At 46.1% G+C, this 23,846-nt stretch overlaps 1 protein-coding gene across 6 annotated transcripts in view; it reads left to right on the top strand.

Annotated features, from left to right (window-relative positions):
* The window catches only part of rtkna (rhotekin a), a 55,777-nt gene that overhangs the window by 11,813 nt on the left and 20,118 nt on the right, over positions 1-23,846 (top strand). The window contains exon 1 of one of the 6 annotated variants that reach the window (XM_035638944.2): positions 5,023-5,597. The exons of 4 other annotated variants lie outside the window; for them this stretch is intronic. In XM_035638944.2, the coding sequence (XP_035494837.1) occupies positions 5,502-5,597 (96 nt within the window). In that variant the 5' untranslated portion in view covers positions 5,023-5,501. Of the gene's footprint in view, positions 1-5,022; positions 5,598-18,191; positions 18,828-23,846 lie in introns of those variants that run through there. One more of the 6 variants, XM_035638945.2, reaches the window with a different exon arrangement.

Below are 23,846 nucleotides of genomic sequence, written 5' to 3'. Positions count from 1 at the left end.
TGCTGGGGTTCTGTCTGTCCCTATCTTGTGTGTTTAGTCACAGAAAGTCTCATTTTGTATTTCAGATGCAAAAACTGGATACCTCTTTGAACTTCCTTATTATTTCTGATGCACATTTTACAGGAGCACATTTGTTACCTGGTGCTTTCGGCTTATTCAATTTTCAGCTTATGACTATAAATCGGTTGAAAAATACCTTTTTTTTCCTCTCACCGTCCTTGTACAAACAACTGAGGGTGTGGAACACACCGAGAAAAAGTGTGAAGCAGGAAATAGCAAATAGTTTGCTTGGAACGCCGTAATCAGTCAGACAAACCTTGATCAGTGGCATTTGTCTTGTATTCTGAGACTATTTTTTACAGCTGTGTGTGTGTGTGTGTGTGTGTGTGTGTGTGTGTGTGTGTGTGTGTGTGTGTGTGTGTGTGTGTGTGTGTGTGTGTGTGTGTGTGTGTGTGTGTGTGTGTGTGTGTGTGTGTGCGAGAGAGAGAGAGTTTGTTTTTACGTCTGTTTATGCCTGGTTGTGTATTTGTGTATGTAAGTGCAGGTTTCTGTCTATGTACGTGTGTCTCAAATAAGTGAGTGGGAGTCGCGGTGTGGGTGGGGCTCAGTTTTCAGATTGGGTCTCGATGACAGTCGGGATTCTCTGTTGTGGTTTGGGGCCCAGCTCGCCTGGAGCCCTCTTGTGTTTCCCTGCCCTGTGCGTTAGACTCAGGGCAGCTTTCAACCTTTAGCACATGACTCCTCAGTCCTGAAGATAATAAGGTGGTGTTGATATCCGAGGCAATGAGATAGTGCTGATCAAAAGTTGAAAATGAGATTTGAATGATAATCGTCAGCATGTTTTCTTTCTTAACACTCTTCAGCTTATCAGATGGATCTCCTGAGTTGTTTTATTTCCTTTTGCAGACCGCCTGTCTGAACACATATACTCTGTATTCAGAATGGAGTCTTGTGATGCTGAAGAATAATCACTGTGTATTATGACTTGGTTCTTAGATTTTTCGTAGAGATTTGAAAATGATGCAACATCACTAAAGCCCTGGAGAATTGGACGTTCACATATGAGGAACGCAGCAGGACATCGTCCGACCCACAACAGCCGGAGCATTTCTTTAACATTCAGGCGAGGGGTGGCGCCTGGGCCTACTTGCTGGCCGTGAATTTTCTGGAGATTGTCATGTTGTATTCTCACATGGGCTCAAACGGAAATTTCACCAGGGGACTGGCAGGAAAAGTTCTGAAAAATGTCCGGAGCGACATTTGCGTTCTCACATACAGCCCCTGCAGCAAGGTTCAGGAAAATGTCCGGCCTTCAGTGCATGTTCTGGAAGCAGCTTAGAAGAGGCCTTGACAGGGCGGCAAATCTGACCATAGAGGTTTTATACAAACTAACATGGAAAGGAAATTGGTGGCATGTTATGGACACAGTTTTGTGCAATGTACCATGGTACATTGCAGATGTTTCATGTGTGCTCACTTTCAGTTTTGAATCCAATTAAAGTGTTTTTCGATGGTCCAACTAAACTGGGTTTTAAATAATAAGATGACAACCTGTCATCAGATTTTCCCTACTGGGTTTCTCTTAATCGGTTACATGGCAAACAGAAAACCATAACAAGATTAAGACTCTGCAGCCATTCTAGCTTGGGTGCAGCGATGCTTTGAGATAAATGCTAACGTCAACTGCGATTTGCACAATGACAAGGCTGCCAGTCTGATGCATCACTGTTTAGCATGCTAACGTTTGCTAATTAAACACAGATTTCAGTTGAAGCTGATGGGAATTCTGCCGGAACTTTGACATAAACCAAAGTATCAGGCAAAATCAAATTCGGACCTGATGATGGCACTAGAGGTTAAAGTCAAGACACCACAGAAATGATTGAATTCATCTAAAATGGTAACATGAATGTGTGTATCTTCACACACATTTGCAAACCTTCCAATAGCTGTCAAAGCCAAAACTGCAGAGCTCATCGTTGGGAGAAGGAGTTGGGAGACATACAGAATGGATTAGGATTCTTTGTGTGAGAACCATGAATTCCTGTACGAAAGCTTATCTGACGCCATCGTATAGCTGAAATACTTCAGATCCGGATCAAAACGGTGGACCTAAATTGTGACATATGGGGATTATCCCATATCTTTTCATTCTTTTACTTTTATCTATTGCTTATTCCTTGACTGACTTTCTCTGGAGTCCATTTTCTCCTGATAGTATTTCCTTCCTTAGTAAATCCCTCTTACAATCAGCTACCTGTCTTCCTCCACTGGAAACACTGCATTTACCATGTATCGTACTTGGGTGTATTGTCCCTTTGGTGCAGGACCACCAGCTGACCCCCAGTTCTGCCTCCAGCATGTTTCCTCCAGCTGATTAGGTGTATGTACAGGAAGTTTTCTGTATTCCTCCACACATCCGTTCAGAAACAAGTAGGGCACCGGGTATTGTCTTGAAACTCTGAGCCTGTTATTATCGTGTGTGTGTGTGTGTGTGTGTGTGTGTGTGTGTGTGTGTGTGTGTGTGTGTGTGTGTGTGTGTGTGTGTGTGTGTGTGTGTGTGTGTGTGTGTGTGTGTGTGTGTGTGTGTGTGTGTGTGTGTGTGTGTGTGTTGAAGGAGGGGATTTGATCCCTTTTGTAAAATCTTTTCATGGAACGAGCGTTTCATTTAATCCTCTGTGTTTTGATCAAACCTCAGCGTTGCCGTTGGATTAACTGGTTGTGTAATGCATTGGTTTCATTCCTCCCTCGTGGCAGCCAATTAGCACATCTGGCCCTGCTACAGTCAGATCAGGCCTGTAGTCACGAGCTGCTAATCCACCACCTCATCAGTGGGTAATCACCATTTAACAGAGAAAAATCCCAGTCAGGTCTAAAACTCTTCTTTCTCCAGGATAACCACTAATCTTTTGTCTCTGTTTACCAGAGTTCGCCTTGTCCTCGGTGGCTCGGAGACCATGAAGCAGCGATACTCTGTGTTTGAGTTGGTCGCCTGCCTGCCGGCCTGCCTGCCTTCCCTGTCATTTAGTATAATAGCTGTTTTCTGCCTGTTTTTGTTCAGCCTCTTGGCTTTTGTTGCAAGGTGTCCGTCTTGGATGTTTTACTGCATGGGGATTTACCTGCAGCATGTAAAGCTTCGATGAACTGCTGCAAGAGACTAGAAAAGACTAAACGGATTAAGTGACATTGGAATAATAAATCCATGTCCTGTTGCTTGTCCATTATCATAATTTTAAAAAAGGAAACATCCACCCAATGTGCCCCTCGTAAACTGTATCACTTTACAAAAAGAGTCAAGTCTTTTTTATCACCATTCAGTCCTGTTTTCATGAGGTCTTGTTCAGTGAATATTTTCTAATGCAGCAGCATGCCAGATTGACTTTCATAGGGGATTGACTGGATATGAATCTGCACACAGTGACTTGTGGATCAAGTGTGCGAGCGTGCGCACACACACGCCATACAGGAGCCCCAGAAAGTTCTGTGAGCACACCAGAACCCTCCCTCTGCGCATCACCAAAAACTATTTATCTTTCCACCTCAAAAACAATAAATCTCCTCTCACACTGTGTGTATGTTGGTGTCTGTGACAGATTAGCCGGGTGATTTAAAGTCCTAAGGGTGGAGGCTTTTCTCGGGGGAAATGGCCCCCTGTGCTACTGGCACCCTTGACTCCTCTCCTCTGAGGTGAAAGGGCTTCCCAGCTCCTTTGTTTTCACTGTATGCCTGTGGAAAAGAGTTAAGAGGACGTGCCCCATGAGAGCCATATGGGCATGTGGTGAGTCCCACATGTGAAATGAAGGAAGAAAAATCCACAAAACTTTGCCTCCCATAACTTTCTTACAAGCAGTGATCGTCTCTGCATCTTGTTGAACCCTTGGAATCAGCCAGTGACCCTCTGACGCTCCGCTCCATTGCTCCGGTGCGCTGGTGTTGTTGAATACCAGAAGAATGTGTGTATCGTCATTTATGTGGCTCCATGTGGTTTCCTGTTGAGGGGTTGACTTGGTTTTAGCCACGCCACAGAGAAGGAAACGAACATCTCGCAAACACACACACACACACACACACACACACACACACACACACACACCCACACACACACACAACAGCTGTATCAGGAGGATAGGATCAAGGCGCTGGAGAGGTGTCATGTATTGACAGAGTTTGTGGCTGAAAGTTGCATGGAGTTTACTTGAGGATCGTGTTGATTCGAGGACAGGAGACTGGCCACCGAACAGCTGGAGTGATGGGAACGCATGATGACCTCGCCCTGGCCTTTTTTTTCCATGTGGAAACTATTTCTTCTTTTGAAAAAAAAACTTTCTCATATTTTTGTAACGTTCAACTTAAAGGACTAAATGTGATTCTGGGAGACAATGTTCTGGTTGGGTGTGGTAATAATTGCGAAGAGAGACTTAAATGAATGTTTAAAAAGCTAAGTAATAAAACATTTAAACGACCTGAGACCCTGGGGATCGGTGCTATGAAATATGTATTTGAATTGGCCAAATGCTTGCGACCCTGTGACCTACAAAGACACACATTTCCTCGCCCTCTCTAAATGTCTGCGCTCTCAGTGACCAATCGGTTTGTAACAGCGCCAAAAACATGAGACTTTATAATCGTCTGATCCTGACATCATTAGATACAGTTAGGATCTGTTTGGTTTTCCTTGTTTTAATGCAGCATATCACTCCATGACTTCTTTTTCTTTCTTTCTTTTTTTAAAATCAGACCAGTGGATAACATTTTCCGGTTTTCATTATCCACTCCTGCCGCCGCTCACGAAGAGCGCCAGCTGACACGGTCCTAATTGCTCCACGTCGAGCTGAGTAAAAAGAACAAAGCTCTCCACCCCGCTATGCTTGTGTGCTGGTGCGGCATTTGATATTTGTTTGTTTAGAAGGGCGTGGATACTACAGAACCCCCCCCCCCCCCAGCCCTTCTTCAAAAAGTTCATTACCATCATCAGAGGCGACTCGTAGGGGTTAATTCCGCGCCGAGTCGGGGAGCGTCAGGGCGCGCACAGTGGGCTGGTTGTGCCGATCACTCCCGCAGAGGCGATGCCCTTTTGCGGAGAGGTCTCTTGTCACAGAGAGGACAGTCGGCATTCACAATCAGGACACGGGGACACAAAGAGAAGAACTACATTTTAAAAGGCTCCATTCTTCCCCCGCAGCCGCTGGGTGTTGACTGTGGGTGTTTGAGAGGATCTTTGTTGCCAGGAGGAAAGTAAAGGAGAAGAATACGCGCAGTGAACGGGGCGGGGGGGTTTATGGACGGGGTTACTACAGTGCGGCTGATGCTGTCATCCACTCCACCTCTGTCTGCTTTCCCGGAGTTACTGGTCTTGTTTTGGATGCGGAGCGGAACTTTTACGCATTGTTTTACGCGCTGATCGCGCGAGTGAACGGAACCGTCATAATGAACTTTGTCTCCCCGGTACCTGCAGCGGTTTGAGCCCGACCCTCAACGTGTTGTGGATATCTGCCTTAAGGATGCCAGTTGATCAACTCGCAAACATGGAGGAAAAACTGTGGATATTAGAGGATCTCAATATGATGTACATCCGTCAGATCGCTCTCAGTTTACAGGTAAGAGTTGATTTCAGCCTCCGGTCGATCACTTGTCCCTTCTGATTCTCTGCACGCGTTTTTGTTGCTCTTATTCACGCTGTTGTCAGCAGTTTTTTACACAACCTCAAAGTGGTGGGCTGTGTCAGTTGAAGAAGTGCGTGTGACCATGTCTCAGACTGTTGTACTTTATGTTTCTGATTGATCGCGGGAAGAGTCGTGATATAACTGAAATCTATTTTCAGAGATGTCTGCCCCCTTTAAGGACAGTGCATTGCTTTGTTAACTGACTGTCTGCAGCTGTGTCCCTATTTGTGTGAGTGTGTGTGTGTGTGTGTGTGTGTGTATGTGTGTGTGTACTGGCTAGTAGAAACAGAGAAAATAGTGATTCCATCCAACAAACGTTTATTATTTATGCAATATCAGACTATTTTCTTTGGTGCAAATCTTCACAATCTCCATAAACGTTAACAGTTACAGAGAAAATATGCATCTGTCTTATTCTTTACAGGGTCCAGGGGAAGAGGAAACACATGGCCATTGGAAATGTGACAGGAATTTCAAAGGGAAACTTTTATTTGATTTATTTTTCTGGCCCCATAATCTGAAAATACATTGTCTGTTCTGCAGCTGTTTAGAAGTGTATTCCTGTCTCACTTTGTCAGCTGGAAGCTTGTCCAAAAGGCCTGAAGCTGTGTGACACGAGGGTTCACGTATGAGAGCTGATATCACTGTGTGTGTGTGTGTGTGTGTGTGTGTGTGTGTGTGTGTGTGTGTGTGTGTGTGTGTGTGTGTGTGTGTGTGTGTGTGTGTGTGTGTGTGTGTGTGTGTGTGTGTGTGCGCGCGTGTGTGGTACCTGCTGGCAGTTTGGCATTGTTTGCATGGATGAGGTGTTGCTTTGCTACCTGTGCCAAGTGCCAGAGAGAATACCAGGTCTGGCTTTTATAATCACATAAGGGGAGATATGTGACTATGAAATGACACACACACACACCTGCCAACCTTTGTAGGTTGTGTGAAGCCTATAGTCTGTTTGTAGGATTTTTACTGTATCACTGTAATTGTCTTTTACCCTCATTCGACTGCATAGCCACCTGTGCTCAAGGGGAACATTGTGAAAGTAATTATCCGCCTATGACGCCTGTAGCCTGGAATGTACTGACTATCACTATCACAAGGTCTTTTTTTTTTCCACCAATAAGTTAATCAGGTACTAATCAGTTTGTGAGTTTTTGTCACAGAGCCTCCTTTGATGAAGAGTCAGCTCAGCTGACACGGACTGCAAAGTGGCACTTTGTCTGAATATTGAATCTCCTCAATTGCGTAGGAATGCACATAACAGGCCCTTTTTCTGTCTGAAGACCTTTGTGCATTTGTTCATTTTCTGGTCCGCGTCTCAGTTTGATCTTTGTGAATAACATTTCAAGGACCTGGAATGTGTACTAACAAGATGATGAGCCTTCATTTAGCCCAGTGGGAAAAAAAAGCTCATCTTTCCCTTCACGGGGGGTTCGGAGGTCAGGGTCGGCTGCAGAGCAGCGTTACTCTGCATTATCAAGAGATAATTTATGTTCTTTGTGCTTGTGTTTCGTCTTCAGCTCATGAGGATCATTGCTGGTAAACACTCACTTGTTTGCTCACATGCTCGCTCTCCGAAGTCACTTTCTCTTCCCCTCCCTCCCCCCCACGTCTCCTCTGCCTGGGTGGGTTTATGAGACAGGGATTCTTTGTATGTGGCCGAGCTGCACAGCCCACAGTCTAGCTGTAATTTCAGCGAGCTATGGGTGCTTTTTGCTCCAGGGTCTTTCATGAACGTCCTGCTGGCTCATCACAACTTAAACTTATTACACTGTAGAACCCTTTTGTTTTTCCCTGCTGCAACATACAGGAGCCTACATCTGAAAGTCACTCCCACCCCCTGCACATGCAAACACAGTACATGCATACACCCTGTTTGTTTGTTACTTTTATCTGCAATGGTCATCTCAGAAGCTTAGAGGCTGTCATTGAAAATTATTTAAAAAAAAGTGGGAAGATCGTGCTTGTCCTGAGGTTCCAGCATTCCTCAGGCATTTATAAGAGAGGGAGAGAGAGAGAGAGAGCACAGTCATTGTGTTATTTTCAAGCCCCGTAGGATGTAACTTTTGTGTTCTTCAGGTTTTAACAAGTCCGTTATAATGGGAGTGACTGCATTCTTGGCCCCACTGCACTATGTTCCTCCGTCTTCTCCTCCTCTCTTATGAGGCCCACAATACAGTGACTGCATTGCAGAATCATAAGTATGAAAAGCACTTTTGCCCACAGTACAGAGGATTCGCTTCAGAGGAGAGGTGGCCGATGGGAAACAGGAAATGGTCATGTGTAATTACTGTTTCCCACCAGGGGATGCAACATGATGTCACTGACCCCACTGCCATTCATAGACATACACAAACACACACACACCATTTCCTGTGACCACAGATCCGGATACACACAGTAGCAGTTTTTTTTGTCTTATCTATTTTATATTTATTGCCTGCCAGCTCTTCGCTGCTCTCCATGGCCTCTGCAGCTCAGTGCCCCTGTCCTTGCCCCTTCTGCCCATTGGTAGCCAGAGGGCCGTAGATGGACACCTTCTCCCTCGTCTAATTTTAGCCTGCAGACTGGCCTTGAGTACATAGATCGTGACTTTGCCAGTTAAGTGTACACATTTTGCGAATGGGTTTCTGAGGTCACTCATTTATGCCCAAGTTTTAAAAGCAGCATTTGTGTGTGTCTCTGTAAGTCAGCGATTGTTTGCAGAAGAACAATACTCTCTCTATGCGGAGGGGTGTATGTGTGTGTTGGCGTCACTGGATCAGAGTTGCCCTGCTCTTATCAGAAAGTCCAGCTTGTGGCATTAAGCTGCCAAAACTTTGGCTGCTACTGATCATACCAATGATATCGTCTGATGACAGGTGACCCTTTTTTGTGCCCTGCTACAGTTATTGTATTTGTATTTTAGGGTTTTGTGACTTTGACTAATGAAATAATGTCATGGAACAACTGCTACCCTAACATGCGGTCGTAGTAGCTCATCCTCTGACCCTGGTTGACTGAGCTCACGTGGGGGTCAGATGGGAGTTCCTTGCTGCCTCACCCAGGACTCATGTTTGACCTCTCACACGCTCCCGAACCCTAAACTTAGCTGTGACCATGCCTCGGATAGCTCTGCAGATTCTAGACCTCGCGGGCAGGCCTCAAATATCCATTGGCTGGTATTCATGTAGCCTCGTTCCATCTGATCTCAGACCCCTGGTCAAGCTGCCTGGACCATTTGACTGAGTAGCACTTAACAGAGACGACGCCTGCCCAAGGAAATCAGCGCCTCTGCTGTCTGACACTGCCTTTCGTGTAAATGCAACGGAAATATCTCCCATATATGATTCAGTTTTTTTTCTTTGATCATATGTTGCCGTGTGTCAAGACATTCACCCCGGCTATTTCACTGCTGTATGAAAAGCCTTCAATGCATCAGCCCTGGTCACACATATTTTTCAGCTCCACTGAGTCTAGACTTCATGTAGGAGGTCATGGAGGGGCCAAAGGCCAAATTGACAGCAGTTAATCCCTGCCTGCTATGTGACAGTTGACCAGTATCTCCTTGGGAGCTGCGGCCGGACTGATGGATCTCTAGCCCGATGATGAATTTGCTGCGGGAGCAAAGGTTAATCTTATTTGTACTGAAATAGCACAACGGTGCATTTAAAGTTTAGCCTCCGTCCCATGGCTGATCCGGTTTAGGCTCATATTTTCATTGAATTTCATTGGTAATGTTTTAATCCTGACCTGGAATCTACTGTCCGACCAGGGCTTTTCTTTGTGGAGGCCCTCCCAGTATCTGCGTAGGTTTTTGTCCAGGTAACTTTTATGCCCCTGGAGATTCCAAGTGGTATTATTGTTTGGTCAGTGTCAAAAAAAAACCCTGCAGTAGCAAGACACTTCTGAGGATTCAGGCACTTTTCCTCAGAGTTGGATCCTGAGGAAGTTGTCGACAACACTGGAGGAGAAGTGAGGACTGTACAGTGTGAACTCTCAAGCTCCTACTTCATTTTCTGCACTGGCATCATGTCTAACTCAATGCCAGCGGCCTGGCTACTATCCAAAGCAGAAAACATTCGTAAAAAATCCCAATTTGAACAAATAACCCAGAGTCAAAGGTCCAAATATTATTAATAAGTAGGCTGTTTGTGTTACTTACTGATCCAATGGAAAGAAGGCGAACTGCATGTGGTTTTTGAAACCTGTCAAGTCCCGGAGCTCCTTCCACGGAGTGAATGCCCTTCCGAGGTACACTATTGTTTCATCTCTCTCCTTCTTCACCTGCTTTTGGTCCTCCGTCAATGGGATGGCCTTTCTATTTCTCTCTTGAGTTGTTTTTGTCGATTCGGCTGTTCCATCACTGGGGATAGATACCGGGAGAACTCTATTCTCTCAGCAAGGCGTATAGGGGACCAATTCAAGCGAGGATGGTATCATTTTTCTATCGCCATTACACTTTGCAATCGGTTTTAACATCATAATGACAAGTTGAAGCCCAAAGGTTTAACTGGAGACTCTCCTGTAGGTGTGAATGTGCGGTTGAGTGGTTGTTTATCTTTGTATGTTGGCCCTGTGCTGTACTGGCGACCTGTAGCCCGCCTCTCGCCCAACCTCAGCTGGAAATGTCTCCAGTGCCCATAAAGAATGGATGGATGAATGTTTTCAAACCAATTTTTTTTTCTGTTCTTGGCTTCCTCCATCATCTCCTTCATCTATCATTCCCGCCCTTAATTTAATCATTCTTTATTGCATTGCCCATTTCTTCCTTCCTTGTAATAAATATGTTCTTTTAGCCCCTCAAAGTCGTTCACAATATATCCCTCTATTATCTAGAAGCAGTTGGTCAGCAGTCGGAAATGTGTTGATGTGCATCTGCTGGAGTGTGTGTGTTGGTTCAGCTGTGAGGTTGTTTAAGTAGCCTAAGTTACACCAGACCTGCCTGCTCCAGTGGAAGGTGTGCTAAAGCCAACAGCTCTCACTCTCTTGTGACACAGGATACACAGCCAAAGCACATTCCTTCGCAGCGGACCACTTCATGGTGCACGCTCCCCGCTGAGCTCGGCTCTGTGTCTGTGTGCGTCTGACGGTGTGTATGAGTAAATAGTGAGTGCAAGTGCACTAAGCCAGTACTGTAAGCCATGTAATCGAGCAGAGTGCTTTGATTTAATTGGAGATATTAGGTTTAACACCCAGAACTCCACCGTGGATGTGAACTGGCTTTTATCCTTTGTTTCAAATTAATTTCCTGCAGTAGAGCGACAGCCTAAAATAAATGGAAATAGGGGGGTTCATTTTCTTGTAAGTTTTATGTACATGGGTTTTAGTCTGTTTACCGTGTGTGTGTGCTGTGTGTTTGTAAGGGTGTCTTTGGCATCTGTGCCCCGAACAGCTACAGTAGGTTCCAGTTTTACCAGTGCTGAATGCCAAAATCAAGCACGGTGTGTGTAAAGAAGAGGAAAAAGGGGGCTTTGTATCACATCACACACGCCCAGCGCTGCCTACCGAGCCTTCCCCGCCCTCTTGGAGCCGCACGTGGAGCTCCTCGGCCATCTCTTCCCAGCCTTCTTGTCTCCCAGGTCTTGCTAACCACAGTCCAAACCATCTGGCTTTCCCGCTTCGCCTCCGCACCCAACGCCTCACTCGCCCCCAGTGCTGTATCCTCACACCAGGCATCGCCCATGCAGCGGATAGGAGGAGCAGCCCAGGTCTGAATAGGCACTCTGTGTGAGCAGGAACCTGTAAGATGCCACGGCCCGAGCCAGTTTCCTTTGACAAACAGCAGGCATGAGCCAGGAGAGTGAGAGGGAGAAAACACCAAATCGAGAGGTGCTGTTATTGGAACGTCGGCCCGACTCCCTGCAACTTGCCAGCCTGCTTCTTTTTGCTATTCACTTCACTCTCCTCCCTATCTCTGCCTGAAACTAGTTGATAATTTCACTCCGCGGTTCTCCCGTCTCTCTGCCTTTATCTCAGCCTTCGGCCCAAATTTTCCGCGCACATTTATCTCACCCCACGGCGTCACCTTTCTTTAATCGTCCTCCTCCACACTTTCTGCTTTCACCTGCAGATGCACAAAGACGCTTTGGTTTTAACAGTTGAAAGCTTTTTTCATTTTTTTTGTCACTTAAGCTGTTTGAATTAACTGCAGGCGTTATTCAAATCAGCACAGATTGGATGTAAAGCCGGGTCTAACGTACCCTGTCAACGGCGTCACGAGTCACTGTTTTCGAGTGGAGATATTAAGATGTTTTAGTCCTTTGTAAAACATCTGAGCGTGTCCTGGAGATGCAGCCGGTGGTGCAGGCTGTTTAATCGGAGGGCTGTGTTTGAACACACATTGCGTTAAAATGAGCATTTGGTAGTGTGTTTAATTGAGCCTGATGTAGATGTTGCTTTTGTGTTTGTCCATATGGATGCAATTTAGGCTCGTGTCTGTGTGATCTATCTGCGCGCTTTCCAGCTTGTGAGATACACTCTGCACAGTGCACGAGTGTGGGCAAGTTTATGGTTCACGCAGCAACTTTATTGATCTTTGATGAGGCTTGTTTACAGTATGCGGGGGGACGCTTTAAGTGTGTATGAATAAATTCAGTCTATTTCTGTATGTTAATCTCTCTGTCTGATCTCTGATCTCGCTCTCCGTCTCTGCACGGTAACCATGCGAAGAGAGCGATCTGGAACAGAGTAGGTGGAAGTCGGAGAGGTGGAGTACGAGTACAAACAATGGCAACCATTAAAACAATCCATTCCCATGTGCACTTTCCTCTGGTGGCATCAATAGCATCACCAGCACCACTGTAACCCCATAGATTGTGTCTATACAGGGCAACACGACTGTGTGTTCATTGTGCATTAAAACAGTGAGCCAAAGTGTCTAATTGAATCAATACACACTGTGGGATCCTTGGCCTCTGAGTGTCTATGTGCATGTGTGTGTGTCACTGGTGGGTGTGTGTGTTTGGCAGGTGGAACAACTCTGTCAGCGTTTGGAGGGCTGCCTTCTGGCGATCGGAGAGAGCGTTCTGCTTTCATCAAGAGAGGATCCATTTTCTCTTTCATATATGATGTAATGATGTCGCCATGTCTAATTTCCCCAGCATCTGGGACACCCAGCAACATTGTTTGTTGATAATTTTGAATCATACAAAACTCAAACTAACAGAGCAGCAAGCCGAGCAGGCGGCCTCGCTTTATCATAACTGCAATGAGAACTCAGAAAGGCAAGACTAGACTGAGTTTTCTGTGGCCTCTGTTGGCGGATGCCGAGCCTTGAGAAGATGGATGGCTTTGCTGTTAAGGAATATCTAAATGCCAAGGGCGGACTGTCGCGGGGGAATTCCAGGGTTTGGAGGCAGGGCAGCAGGAGCCGGGGCTTAGGGCTGAGGTAGATCTGAGGGCTCCAGCTCCTGAAAGGGGCCTCTTGTTGTGGTGTGAGGTGTTGAGAGGCATGGCAGAGCTGCTCCACCCCCAAAACAACACCCCCTCCCCCAAAAGCAGCCTCTCTGTGTCTCACCATGATGAGATCAGTGGAACAAACTCCCGGGCTGGATGATGTCACGTTTGGGACCTCGGGGTCAAAAGCTCAGGGTCACATTAGGAGAAGATTTGTGTGTTTCTGTTGAAGGGAGGGTGAATTTGACACAGGCTGTTCTCGTGTTTTTCGCAGTACCTTTTTTCTGCTTTCTCCTCACACACACACCATCGGTTACCTGACATGTCCTCCCTCACCTCCTCCGTTAGTGAAGCAAAAAGCTTGTTGAGCCTCATCAGGGTATAAGAGTGTCCATGTGGCAGTGTATGAGTTTCTAATCCCGTCGTCATTAGGCGATGAAAAGTTTCATCCGCCTCATATTCATCGAGGCGGCCTAAGGCTACATTTCTACTACTTCAAACAGAGTTTTAAAAACTGAAAAATCTCCATCCACACAAGCATTTGAGCTCCGTATCAGTAATATTCCCTGTCCATGCTAACACATCTGAAAACATATATCACATGACCATATATGTACACTGAGCACGTGTTAGTCCGTAGTGTGTAGCTGATAAGAACCAATCAGGAAGCGAATGCGGGTGACGTGCGCGTCATCGTTTCCAAACGTCTCCGTTTCTGCCCGTTCATACAACAATGCAGCAATGAAAAGTCTGGGGTAGTGTGGACAAACGTAGCAGAAGTGATGCATTTTGAGGTAAAAACGTAGTAATGTGGATGTAGCCTAAGAATCTGGCCAAGCATTCCTCCTGGTTCTGGGCAAAAGCATGATAACTAATGGGACCGGAGACCCAGCCCTTCTGAAACACCGGTTCATTGGTCAGTATATCCCTGTTGATTTTTATGTAACAGCATATGTAAGTTTATTGAGGGACTATTTCAGGCCTACATACAAACGCAGCCCCTGTCCTCACAGTTGGAAACCTCAGCTGTCACCGTAAGAGCCACATACATGATACATGAATATCTTTTAATATGATCACTGTCCGGGTGATCATATTAAAATACAGGAATTTAATATGATCACCCGGTAGTGGTTAGCACTTTCGCCTCACAGCAAGAAGGTTCTCGGTTTGAATCCCAGTTCAAACCAACCAGGGCCTTTCTGTGTGGAGTTTACATGTTCTCCCCGTGTATGCGTGGGTTCTCTCCGGGTTCTCCGGCTTCCTCCCACAGTCCAAAGACATGCAGAATGGGGTTAGGTTAATTGAAGACTCTGAATTGACCGTAGGTGTGAATGTGAGAGTGAATGGTTATTCGTCAAATGGTTTTGTCTCTGTATGTGGCCCTGCGATAGGCTGGCGACCTGTCCAGGGTTTACCCCGAAAAGTTAGCTGGGATTGGCTCCCAATGGGTGCCTCCCAATGGGTGCTCACGATGATCACTGTCGATAATACTACGGTAAAGTTTGCAATAGCCATGGGTCACTGCCTCAAGATGCTCTTTGTCGGGTTTCTCATGTTGCACAAGATGATACTGTGGTATTGGTAAAGGGGGGTTTGTGGTTCATACACAAAGAACACACAGTTTAATTTGTATTTACAGGCTTGTTAAGTTCCATCGTGTAGTTGGTATGTAAACTGCCACTGCTGTCAGAGTTGAACAACTGATGTCATGTTACAACAAGCTTTGAATCAATACTGATGTCATGGCTGTGGTGTCAGGTGCTCAAGTTCACTCCCGGCATACTTGAGGTTAGACAACAGTCGTGTCCATGACCTGTTCTGCAGCACCTCGGGCTGCCTGACACCGGGAAGAAAGCAAGTCCCCACAGGCCTCTAATACTTACATACCGTGACAGGCACATAGCTATATGGACACAGTTTCTTAGACTCGAGCGATGGGAGTAGAGGAAAGGAGGGAACGACGCTGCCTCAGTGTCTACAGACGCTGCCATGCCGCTGCACGGCCAATAGAGGGCTGATACACCATCTTGAATTAATTAGTGAATACATTTTTCTTTTCTCCTTACACGTCACATGTGAAAACAAAGGGGCGTGGTTGTGACACGAATGATGAAATGTAGAGAAAAGAGAGGCAGTAAATATTGCATAGTATGGCTACCCAATCAACAAGGACTGTAGTTTATTTGTTAGAATAAGGAGTTCCCTAAAGTGATTCGTTTCCAGCTCATGAATTAGAATGTACATTGTTAAAATGAATCTGTGGCAATATTTCAAGTTATATACACCACACTGCATCCACATCTCCTGCACTATTCAGCGAAATAACTGCAATGCTTGTCAATTCTGTGCCACAATAGTAGTCCGAATGTAAATCCCAGTCTTGCATTTCATTTTTCTGAGCACCTTGTAATAAAGTAACTGAAGCTTATCCATGTGCTTCAGTGCCTCCTTCGGGCCAATCTATGTGAAAATGCCCAGAAAAGGCAAGACTAGTGTAGTGTCAAGTCTAAAACGTGTGAAAGAGAAGAAAGGGTCTGTCCCTCAACAATGAAGGCATCAGATTCAAATCTGCACGAACCCAAAGTGTGAACTTTTGTAAGATGAATATTTGCTGTGTTGTTACTCCTCAAGGCAATTATGGGAATTACTATTTCATTCTTATGCAGATTTAAAATCTTAAATGAAGAGATTACAGACTGAACAGAAGCGGGAGGGGACGAGACACATTGCCACAGTGGGAAGGAAGGGATCTCGAGGATGAACAATAGCAGCAGCAGAGGAGGAGGAGGAGGTGGAGGAGAAGTACTTGTTTGTGAAAAGCGCCCTCGTCAGTGAGTCAATAGGAAATGCTTGAATCTCAGAGGGAGAGGGGTTAGTCTGTCTGGAGGAATGTCCTCTCATCCGGTGAAATGCAGTGTAATGACACTCGGAACGATGCTATCATTCATCCAGCTGCTCCCCCTGACTCATTCAGCATGGGGAAAAAGGAAGCAGACTCTGTGCACCTTATGTGTCTTTATCGCGGCCCCAGGTTCCCCGACGGTTTCACAACTTCCGTACACTCGCTGCTGTACCCCAGGTGGACGGTGGGAGTTGAATCCACCGGTGGTTTTGCCTGTTTATTCTGTCCACCTCTGTGTTGGTGTCGTTTCCCGCACGTGTTGCGTGAACCCCCGCGGTGAACTGTGAGTGTAAATTTGTCTCCGGCAGCACTTCTCTGGCTGGCTCCCTGGCGCAGCCGCTCGCTGATGAAACCTTAATCTGATTAACTGTAGGATATTTACAGCTCTAAGTCTTGCGCTATCAAGGCTCATCTTGTTTTTGTTGCACACAGAGAGATGAGCAAAGAGAGGGAGAGAGAGAAGAGGGTTCAAGGCAAATTTTAAATACACTGCGGGGGGGGGGGGGGGGGGGGGGGGGGGGGGGGGGGGGGGGGGGGGGGGGGGGGTTGTGAACATTCATGCTTGATGCTTTTGGCTCGAGTGTCCTTCTGCTTCTAACCGTGAAGTGAATTTCATCATGCCCCACCCGCCTCTGTTGTCCTTATAGGTAGAGATCTGTATTCACCCTGCCCGTTCATCAGATGAATTGTTGCACCATTGAGATGTTACTCTGTTGCTATTAGCTAATGCTGCCCACAGACTCTCTCCTCCTCCATCCCAATCCTCCCACACGTCATCTGCTGCATCTCTGAACGGTGTCTCATTCCCCTTCTCACCTCATCCGCAAACAACACGCAACAAAACAAGTGTTGCGCTTCTTTTGTTTTCCCGAGATTGTGTCCATCTTTGCTCTGCTGACATGTTTGGGGAAATGGTAAAATTAAATAAAAAAAAAAAACAGAACGGAAGCAATGTGTGAGGCTCCTTGTGTTTCGCAAAATATGTCCTGGATGCTCCATTATTAGTTTTCCAGTGCGGATTTCCTGGGTCCAAACTATCATTCACCCGGAACCCTTGTGTTATTCCCACACTTAATTCCAGCCGAACTCATCCGTGTTTTCCGTCCACCACCTGCCCACAAATCGCTCTCATACATCACCGGTAGACAAGGGGGCACGCTCCGCTGCACAACAACTTCCCAGTGTGCACATTTGGGCCAGGCAATAAGCAGAGGAAGGGCAGAGGGAGACAATGATGGGTTTTTTTTTTTATTTATCTGAGAATGATTAGTTGTTTTGTCAGTAGAATTATATGTGTACCAACTGTAGACTAATGTTATTTGTGCACACTGTGACTGCCAGTTATGGTTATGCAATTGCCATTTCCAACAAATCATCATAATAAGCCCATATATTCTGGGAGGATATGGTAGCACAGTGACTATATTCTACTTGTTTGCTTTTTCTCTTCTTTTCTTTTTGGTACATCAAAAATAATTGTCATAACATAGGGACGTAAATGTGCTAATGCTAGTCACTGGAGAGTAAATTACAGTACATCCCCACATGTAGATTGGATCAGATGAATCTTTCACCTGAAATGGCTGCATTCTTCGCAGGTTAGTTGCATATGAGGTTTTGATGCGATTCTGTGTCTTGTGTCCTGCAAATGTGTCCCGTGGATCCCAGTAATTTATGAATAAAGGACGTTTGAGATTGTTTATGTATGATATTTTTTGCCCCTCTTGATTAAAAATACCATATGCGCTTATTTGAGTGATGGGAGCAAGCAAGTACATGCTTATACTGTACTGCAGCAATGCCAAATGGCATATTGACCAGTTGTGCAAAATTGTTGAGTCATAGTTTAAAAACTATATATATATATATATATATATATATATATATATATATATATATATATATATATATATATATATATATATCTTTCCACTGTGAGCGGTTTAGACACCAGAGCAGCCACGGTGGATTTTACTGACGCTCATGCAACGTGCCTCAAACTATGGCCAAACTGACATTGGCCAAACTATGGCCAATGTCAGTCTCCTAACCCCAGTGATGCACAATTTGTGCGATTTGTTTCAAGGAAATGCTGAAATGCACGTCTGTGTTTCACGGACGACAGCAAAATTTACTCATTTACATTATTTGTCTGGTGAATTATTGAACTGCGGCCAACAACGTCCCTCCACGAGAAGAAGAAGAAGAAGAAGATGAAGAAGAAGAAGAAGAAGCCGCAGGTCTCTGGACACAAGCTGCGAGCGCCAGTGTCTTAAATGTCAATTCACTCTCCTCTGCTTGCGCGCAGCTATACAAAGATTACGCACACACACATACACTCACACACACACACGCACGCACACGCGCGCGCGCCTCGGCGGAATTGGCTCCCGGTTGGTCCATCAGTCGGCCAGCCCTTATCCTCTCTTGCACTGGCCGCGGTGTGCGCGTGTCCGGACTGGAGCGCAGGAGCTGGACGACGCCGACGACGCCAGTGATGTGATGATGGTGATGATGATGATGATGATTATGTAGAATATGACAACAACACCGGCAGTGGCTCAAATATGTGACCGCTATCGCTCCCGCATGTTCGCATTGTGCGCGGATCCGTGACAACTTCAGAGGTCAAGCAGCCTGCCGCAGTTTCTTTCCGGGATTCCCGGTGGATATTTCCTCTTGCACATGAATGGAGGCGGCTCAAGGGGAAAATCTGAGTTGAGGTTGCCTGCTGCACGGCGTGTGTGTGTGTGTGTGTGTGTGTGTGTGAGTGTGTGTGGGACGTCTAACGGACACTGGTGTTGCGTAAAGCGCCCGCGCTGCCAGTTTTGGAGAGTTGGGAAGCGGCGCGCTCCTGTGCGACTAGAATGAACAACTCGAACAACCAGAGGGTAAGCTCCTTTTCGTTTGTCCTTCTGTTTGCCCGAAACAAACCGGGGCATGTCTTTTTAAGTTTTGAGGTGAAAAACGGGAAATCGGTCACACGTCGCGCTCTCGGGGTGGATTCGTCGCCGACGGATCGCGCACGACGCGAGGCTGCGCCGCAGAGCAGCAGCGGCGGAGACGTCACGTCGAGTGATAACTCTCGTCTCCGAGGCGACGCGACGTCCCTGCTGGAAACGGTGGCGTTTTAAAGTTGTCTTGTTTGTCTCCGAAGTCTCCATCCCTGAATAACCAAACCAGGACGCATTCTGAATGCATTTGATATGTCGATCAATTCGGCTCGTGCAGCTGATCAAACCAACCGATTCCAGTCACTCCAATTCCAACTTCTATAATTGGTTCACATTTCTCTTTTAATTTAAGAAGATTGAGCTCATAATAGATGAACTAGTTCGAAAAGTTGAATTTACCCAGGGAAATGGTTGATTATGGCCAAATTAAAGAGTGTATAGTCAAAGAATTTGTGAAATCGTTAGACTTACCTTCTCCAAGTTAAAAATAATATCTAATAATGATAAATATTTTACAAATTGCATTGTTTTGTCTGTAACTGGGAGGCGTGTAGCTTTACAAATGGGGGGACAGGCATTGTTACATTAATACATGAATTCAGTTTCCTGTGGCCACATTGACCAAACAGAAACTAAAGATGTTGTTCCTTTGTCACCTTGAATAACCCATTGGCTCCTTTCTGGGACTCAACTGCCGACACGAGCAGGGGAATAGAACTCATTCGTTTCAGTTGTCTGACGGCAGTGAGACACGTCCTCAAGTCTCTCAGCGCAAGGGACATTGTGACAACTGTGGGATATTAATGCAGCAATGACCTGCGTCTCCCAGTCATCAACCTTTCCCCTCTGTGGTGAATACATCTTTCCTATACGCCTCGAGTGCAGAAACAGTCGTGTTCCAATTCCATTCTTTAGCACCTATCCTCACATTTAAAACACCCTTTTAAATGTGAGGATATTTAGCTTTTTCTTTCGTGCTTTTTTTCGCATTTATAAAATATTAAAATGACCTGGCAGAACGATGTTGGCGCTCTGCGGACGCCGTAGCATGTCTATTATGTATTCCTATTTCTATTTCGGGAAGAAGTTCCCCATGCTTTTCCGCTTAAACACACACACACACACTGCAAACCCCAGAAAAATACTAAAAAGAAAGGACAGCTACCAAAAAGTGTTTTCCTCAACATGCTGTCCCCTCCAGAGCGGTGGTCAGAGAAAACTAGGTCTGTGTGACACGCTGTCATTCAGGATTTTTATTTTTAATGTGAGTGCATTTAAATGACAGATTGGCAGCTCTGACCATAGTCGAGTTTATTCTTTTTTTTTTATTGCCACTGAAACTCATTCCATGCACAGATGAACTAAAACACTGGCTGGATCTCTCTGTCTGTTGATTGGCTTCACTTAACTTGACTGCAGGCGGCTTCCTGAGGTGCGAGCGCTGTACTTTAGATTTTTAGCCTCATGTTCATTTAAAAGGTCACCTGCATCAGCATCAGTCAGAGACAAGAGACGAGGCAGATGTGATCTTTCCATTTCCTGGAATAAAGCCTGCGCGCGCGTGTGTGTGTTTGTGCAGTGGAAGCTCAAAGTGTGTGTGTTCATTCTGTCCCTACTACTGTTACAACCGCAGCCATCTCTGATCATTAGTAGTGAAAAGGTCACTGATGTTCTGAAGGTCTGACTCAGTGTGACTCCGTGGCCTCTTCCCCATGCATTTTCATACAGTGACGTGTTTTCTATTCGCTGCACGCTCCGAGCCTACGGTGTCGGTCATCATGTGCTGCAGCTGAGCAGATCCTGTGTTGCTGTTAAATGCATCTCTGCTCGTGGTGTTCGTTGCATTTGCAAACGTGCAAGCGGGGGGAATCGGCATCCTGTGTCAGTTCACTGGCCGTGGAATCCTTTGGCCCTCGTCTTACAATCAATAACCACTTACTGCAGAGGAGCTTTTCTGCAGTCAAGCCTCTGTCTGTCCACCGAGCTCTCCGTCTCTCTCTGTCAAGACGTGTATCTCGAGTGTCACCTCTGCTTGTTTCTGTCTGTCTGTCTCTCCTCCTCCTCCCTCCCTCCCTCCCAGGCCTTCGATCATCTCCGCAGTCACGTGCGTGTGTTTTTCTTGTTTTTTTTCTTTTTCTTTTTCGCTGTCTCTCTCTCTCTCTGCCCCGCTCTGTGCTGCTGTGTGCCTGCAGTAGAGGACATTCTCTGCTGATGTTGTCCATTGCTTTTTCCCCGGAGGCGACTGTTGTGAATGATATAGGTAGGCACTCCTCGGCCTGAGAAACACAGGGGGGGACTGCAACCCATTACTGTATGTACTGTACAGCATGCAGGCTGTGGTGGAGGAGGGGGACTGGACTTTGTTTTGTGTGTGTGTCTCCTTGAGCTAGTTGTCCGAGGAATAGTGTGAAAAATGAGCCACTTATACTCTGCTCTGCCACAATATTGCCTCTCCACCCAGCCACATTATGAATCTTTTTACTCAAACGTATTAACACACGAGCTTTCTCTCTCAATGGGCTTACTTTCTCACGGCTCTTCTGCCAGCTTTGGTCATCCTCTCCTGCTCTCAGTTTCTGGCTTCGTGATTTAATTCCACACTAATCAAAGCCAGTTCAAAAAAATGCCCTGACATGCCGTCACACAGCTTCCTTAATAAGGTTATGTCCCATCTTTCTTTCTCCATTTAAGCAAGTTTGTGTCGGCCACAGAAGCAGACCTGTCGCTGGGTTTGTTGTGATGTTACTGCTTCAAAATGAAAGGAACGAGATGGAGGCAAACGTGGGGAGAGAGGACAAATAGGTTTGATGCAGGGAGTCATAGCTGGGTATAATTATGTATTTATATTCATGCTGTGGCAGAGAGACGGTTTGGCTTGATGACGCTGGCTCAGAAGAGGAGGATCGGAGTGATCGACCGACAGGTGATAAACATATGAAGATATGTGACAGACAATTAGAGAAGAGTGATGACCTGACGATGCAGCGGGCGAGTGTGAAGTTGGTCCTAGACAGATGATCAGACAAGAAGCTAATGCAGAGCTCGTTGCAGCGGATCGAAATCAGACCCGGTGCACGGCAGTCCGTCAAATCTATCTGAGGAAGCAGGTGCTGAGCTGTCAGTCATTTATTCAGCATACGGTCATTTATTCTGCTCGAAAGGCAGCCGTGCCTGCTACCTGTGTGTGTGTGTGTGTGTGTGTGTGTGTGTGTGTGTGTGTGTGTGTGTGTGTGTGTGTGTGTGTGTGTGTGTGTGTGTGTGTGTGTGTGTGTGTGTGTGTGTGTGTGTGTGTGTGTGTGTGTGTGTGTGTGTGTGTGTGTGTGTGTGTGTGTGTGTGTGTGTGTGTTTCTTTCATTTTACACTGCAAATGTGCTGTCAATCCATAATTGGGTTATGTTTGTTTAGTGGAATTGCTCTTGTGTTGCTGATATCAGTGGAGTCACAAAACGTGTGCACAGACACACACTCTCTCTCTCTCTCTCTCTCTCTCTCTCTCTCTCTCTCCCTCTTAAACCCACACACACACACACACACACTACATTATACACACACTTGATAGATCTGCAGAGATCTCCCATTATGGATAATCCATCAAGGCTGCCTTTTATCCGGTTCCCGTGGTCCTCTGATTAAATGCTGGCATGGCCATATAGAATCGATTATAAATTAATCAGAGACATAGCTATACACTCCCTCACGCATACGCTCGCACACATCATTCCCCTCACACACTCACGATGACACCTGCAGCCTGTGTGTGCTGGGCTTAGACGTTGCACACGGAAAGGCTTGTGTGTTTGTGCAAGCATGTGTGTGACTGAAGACACAAAATAGCCTGTGGATTGGCTCAGCAAGAGAATGTGAGAGGGGCGCGGTGCACACTTGACGCCTGACTCCCAAGTGGGCCGCTGCTGCTGTTGACAATGAAGCATGTTGACTTGGGTTTATTTATCTCCGTGTGCATGTGTGCCTGTTCATTCGTCGGCTGCGCCAGAACACTGACATTTCTGAGGACTGTCAGCCCTCTGTTCTGCATTTTGTTCCACGCTGGAAAAACTTGACCGATGTGGGCCGGCTCGTATATATTTAGACTGAGTTGGCCAGTTGCCTGTAGCGTGGTAACATACTTCTTGAAATTTCTAATTTTAAATACAACAGCAATATTTATACTCTTACACTTCCATCACTACTGCTTCCAGATTAAAAGACGAGTTTCCGAACAGTTACTCAGTATTAAATGAAGGATGGTTCAGCTTCACCTCTGTTTGTGAAAACGGCCTAAATGTGTGTCGTTGGCATGGTTTATCTACTTCCGTGAAGATTGATGCTTTGTACTCATTCCCTCACAGCACGGACAGACGCAGGAGAGACAAAGGCGTCTCACTCTGAACAGGAATGTCGGACCGTGTGAGGCCCAGACTGACTCCGCTCATCTCTGCCTGCCTGTGGTGCATTTACATGTCAGCAGATAGAGAGGCAGTGCTTTTTTGTTGTCGTTGCTGAATAAAAGTTTTGCTGGACTAGTAGCTCTGTGTGCTGGCGTGTAGTTAAGCGGCGGTGCAAATGAGTGTGTCGCAGTTTTTGGTTTGGCGCTAGTTTGTGCCTGCGTGAGGATTCCCCAATCTGTTAAAGATGCTCTGGAGGGCGGAGATAAGAACCATGCGTGTGCACTCACACACACACACACACACACACACACACACACACACACACACAGTACACAGACACTTGCTGTGATTAATAACATTCCCCTGCTTGTTCTTCTCGCTTCTCAATCTAAGTTGCCCTTCTCCGCCTTCTTGCCTCCCTGAATCATTTTCTCACTGTCTCTCACTGAACTGACACACATGCCTTATACGCACATGCATGACACACACACACACACACACACACACAGAGACTCTTAAGGGTTAATGTGGGCCATTAGTAACCAGAGCGATCTGTAAGTGCTGTGAA

The sequence above is a fragment of the Scophthalmus maximus genome, chromosome 19, assembly GCF_022379125.1.
Source record: "Scophthalmus maximus strain ysfricsl-2021 chromosome 19, ASM2237912v1, whole genome shotgun sequence".
In the NCBI taxonomy this organism is placed as follows: Eukaryota; Metazoa; Chordata; class Actinopteri; order Pleuronectiformes; family Scophthalmidae; genus Scophthalmus; species Scophthalmus maximus.
Note: the sequence above shows the minus strand (reverse complement) of the source record. Positions and strands in the feature narration are given on the sequence as shown.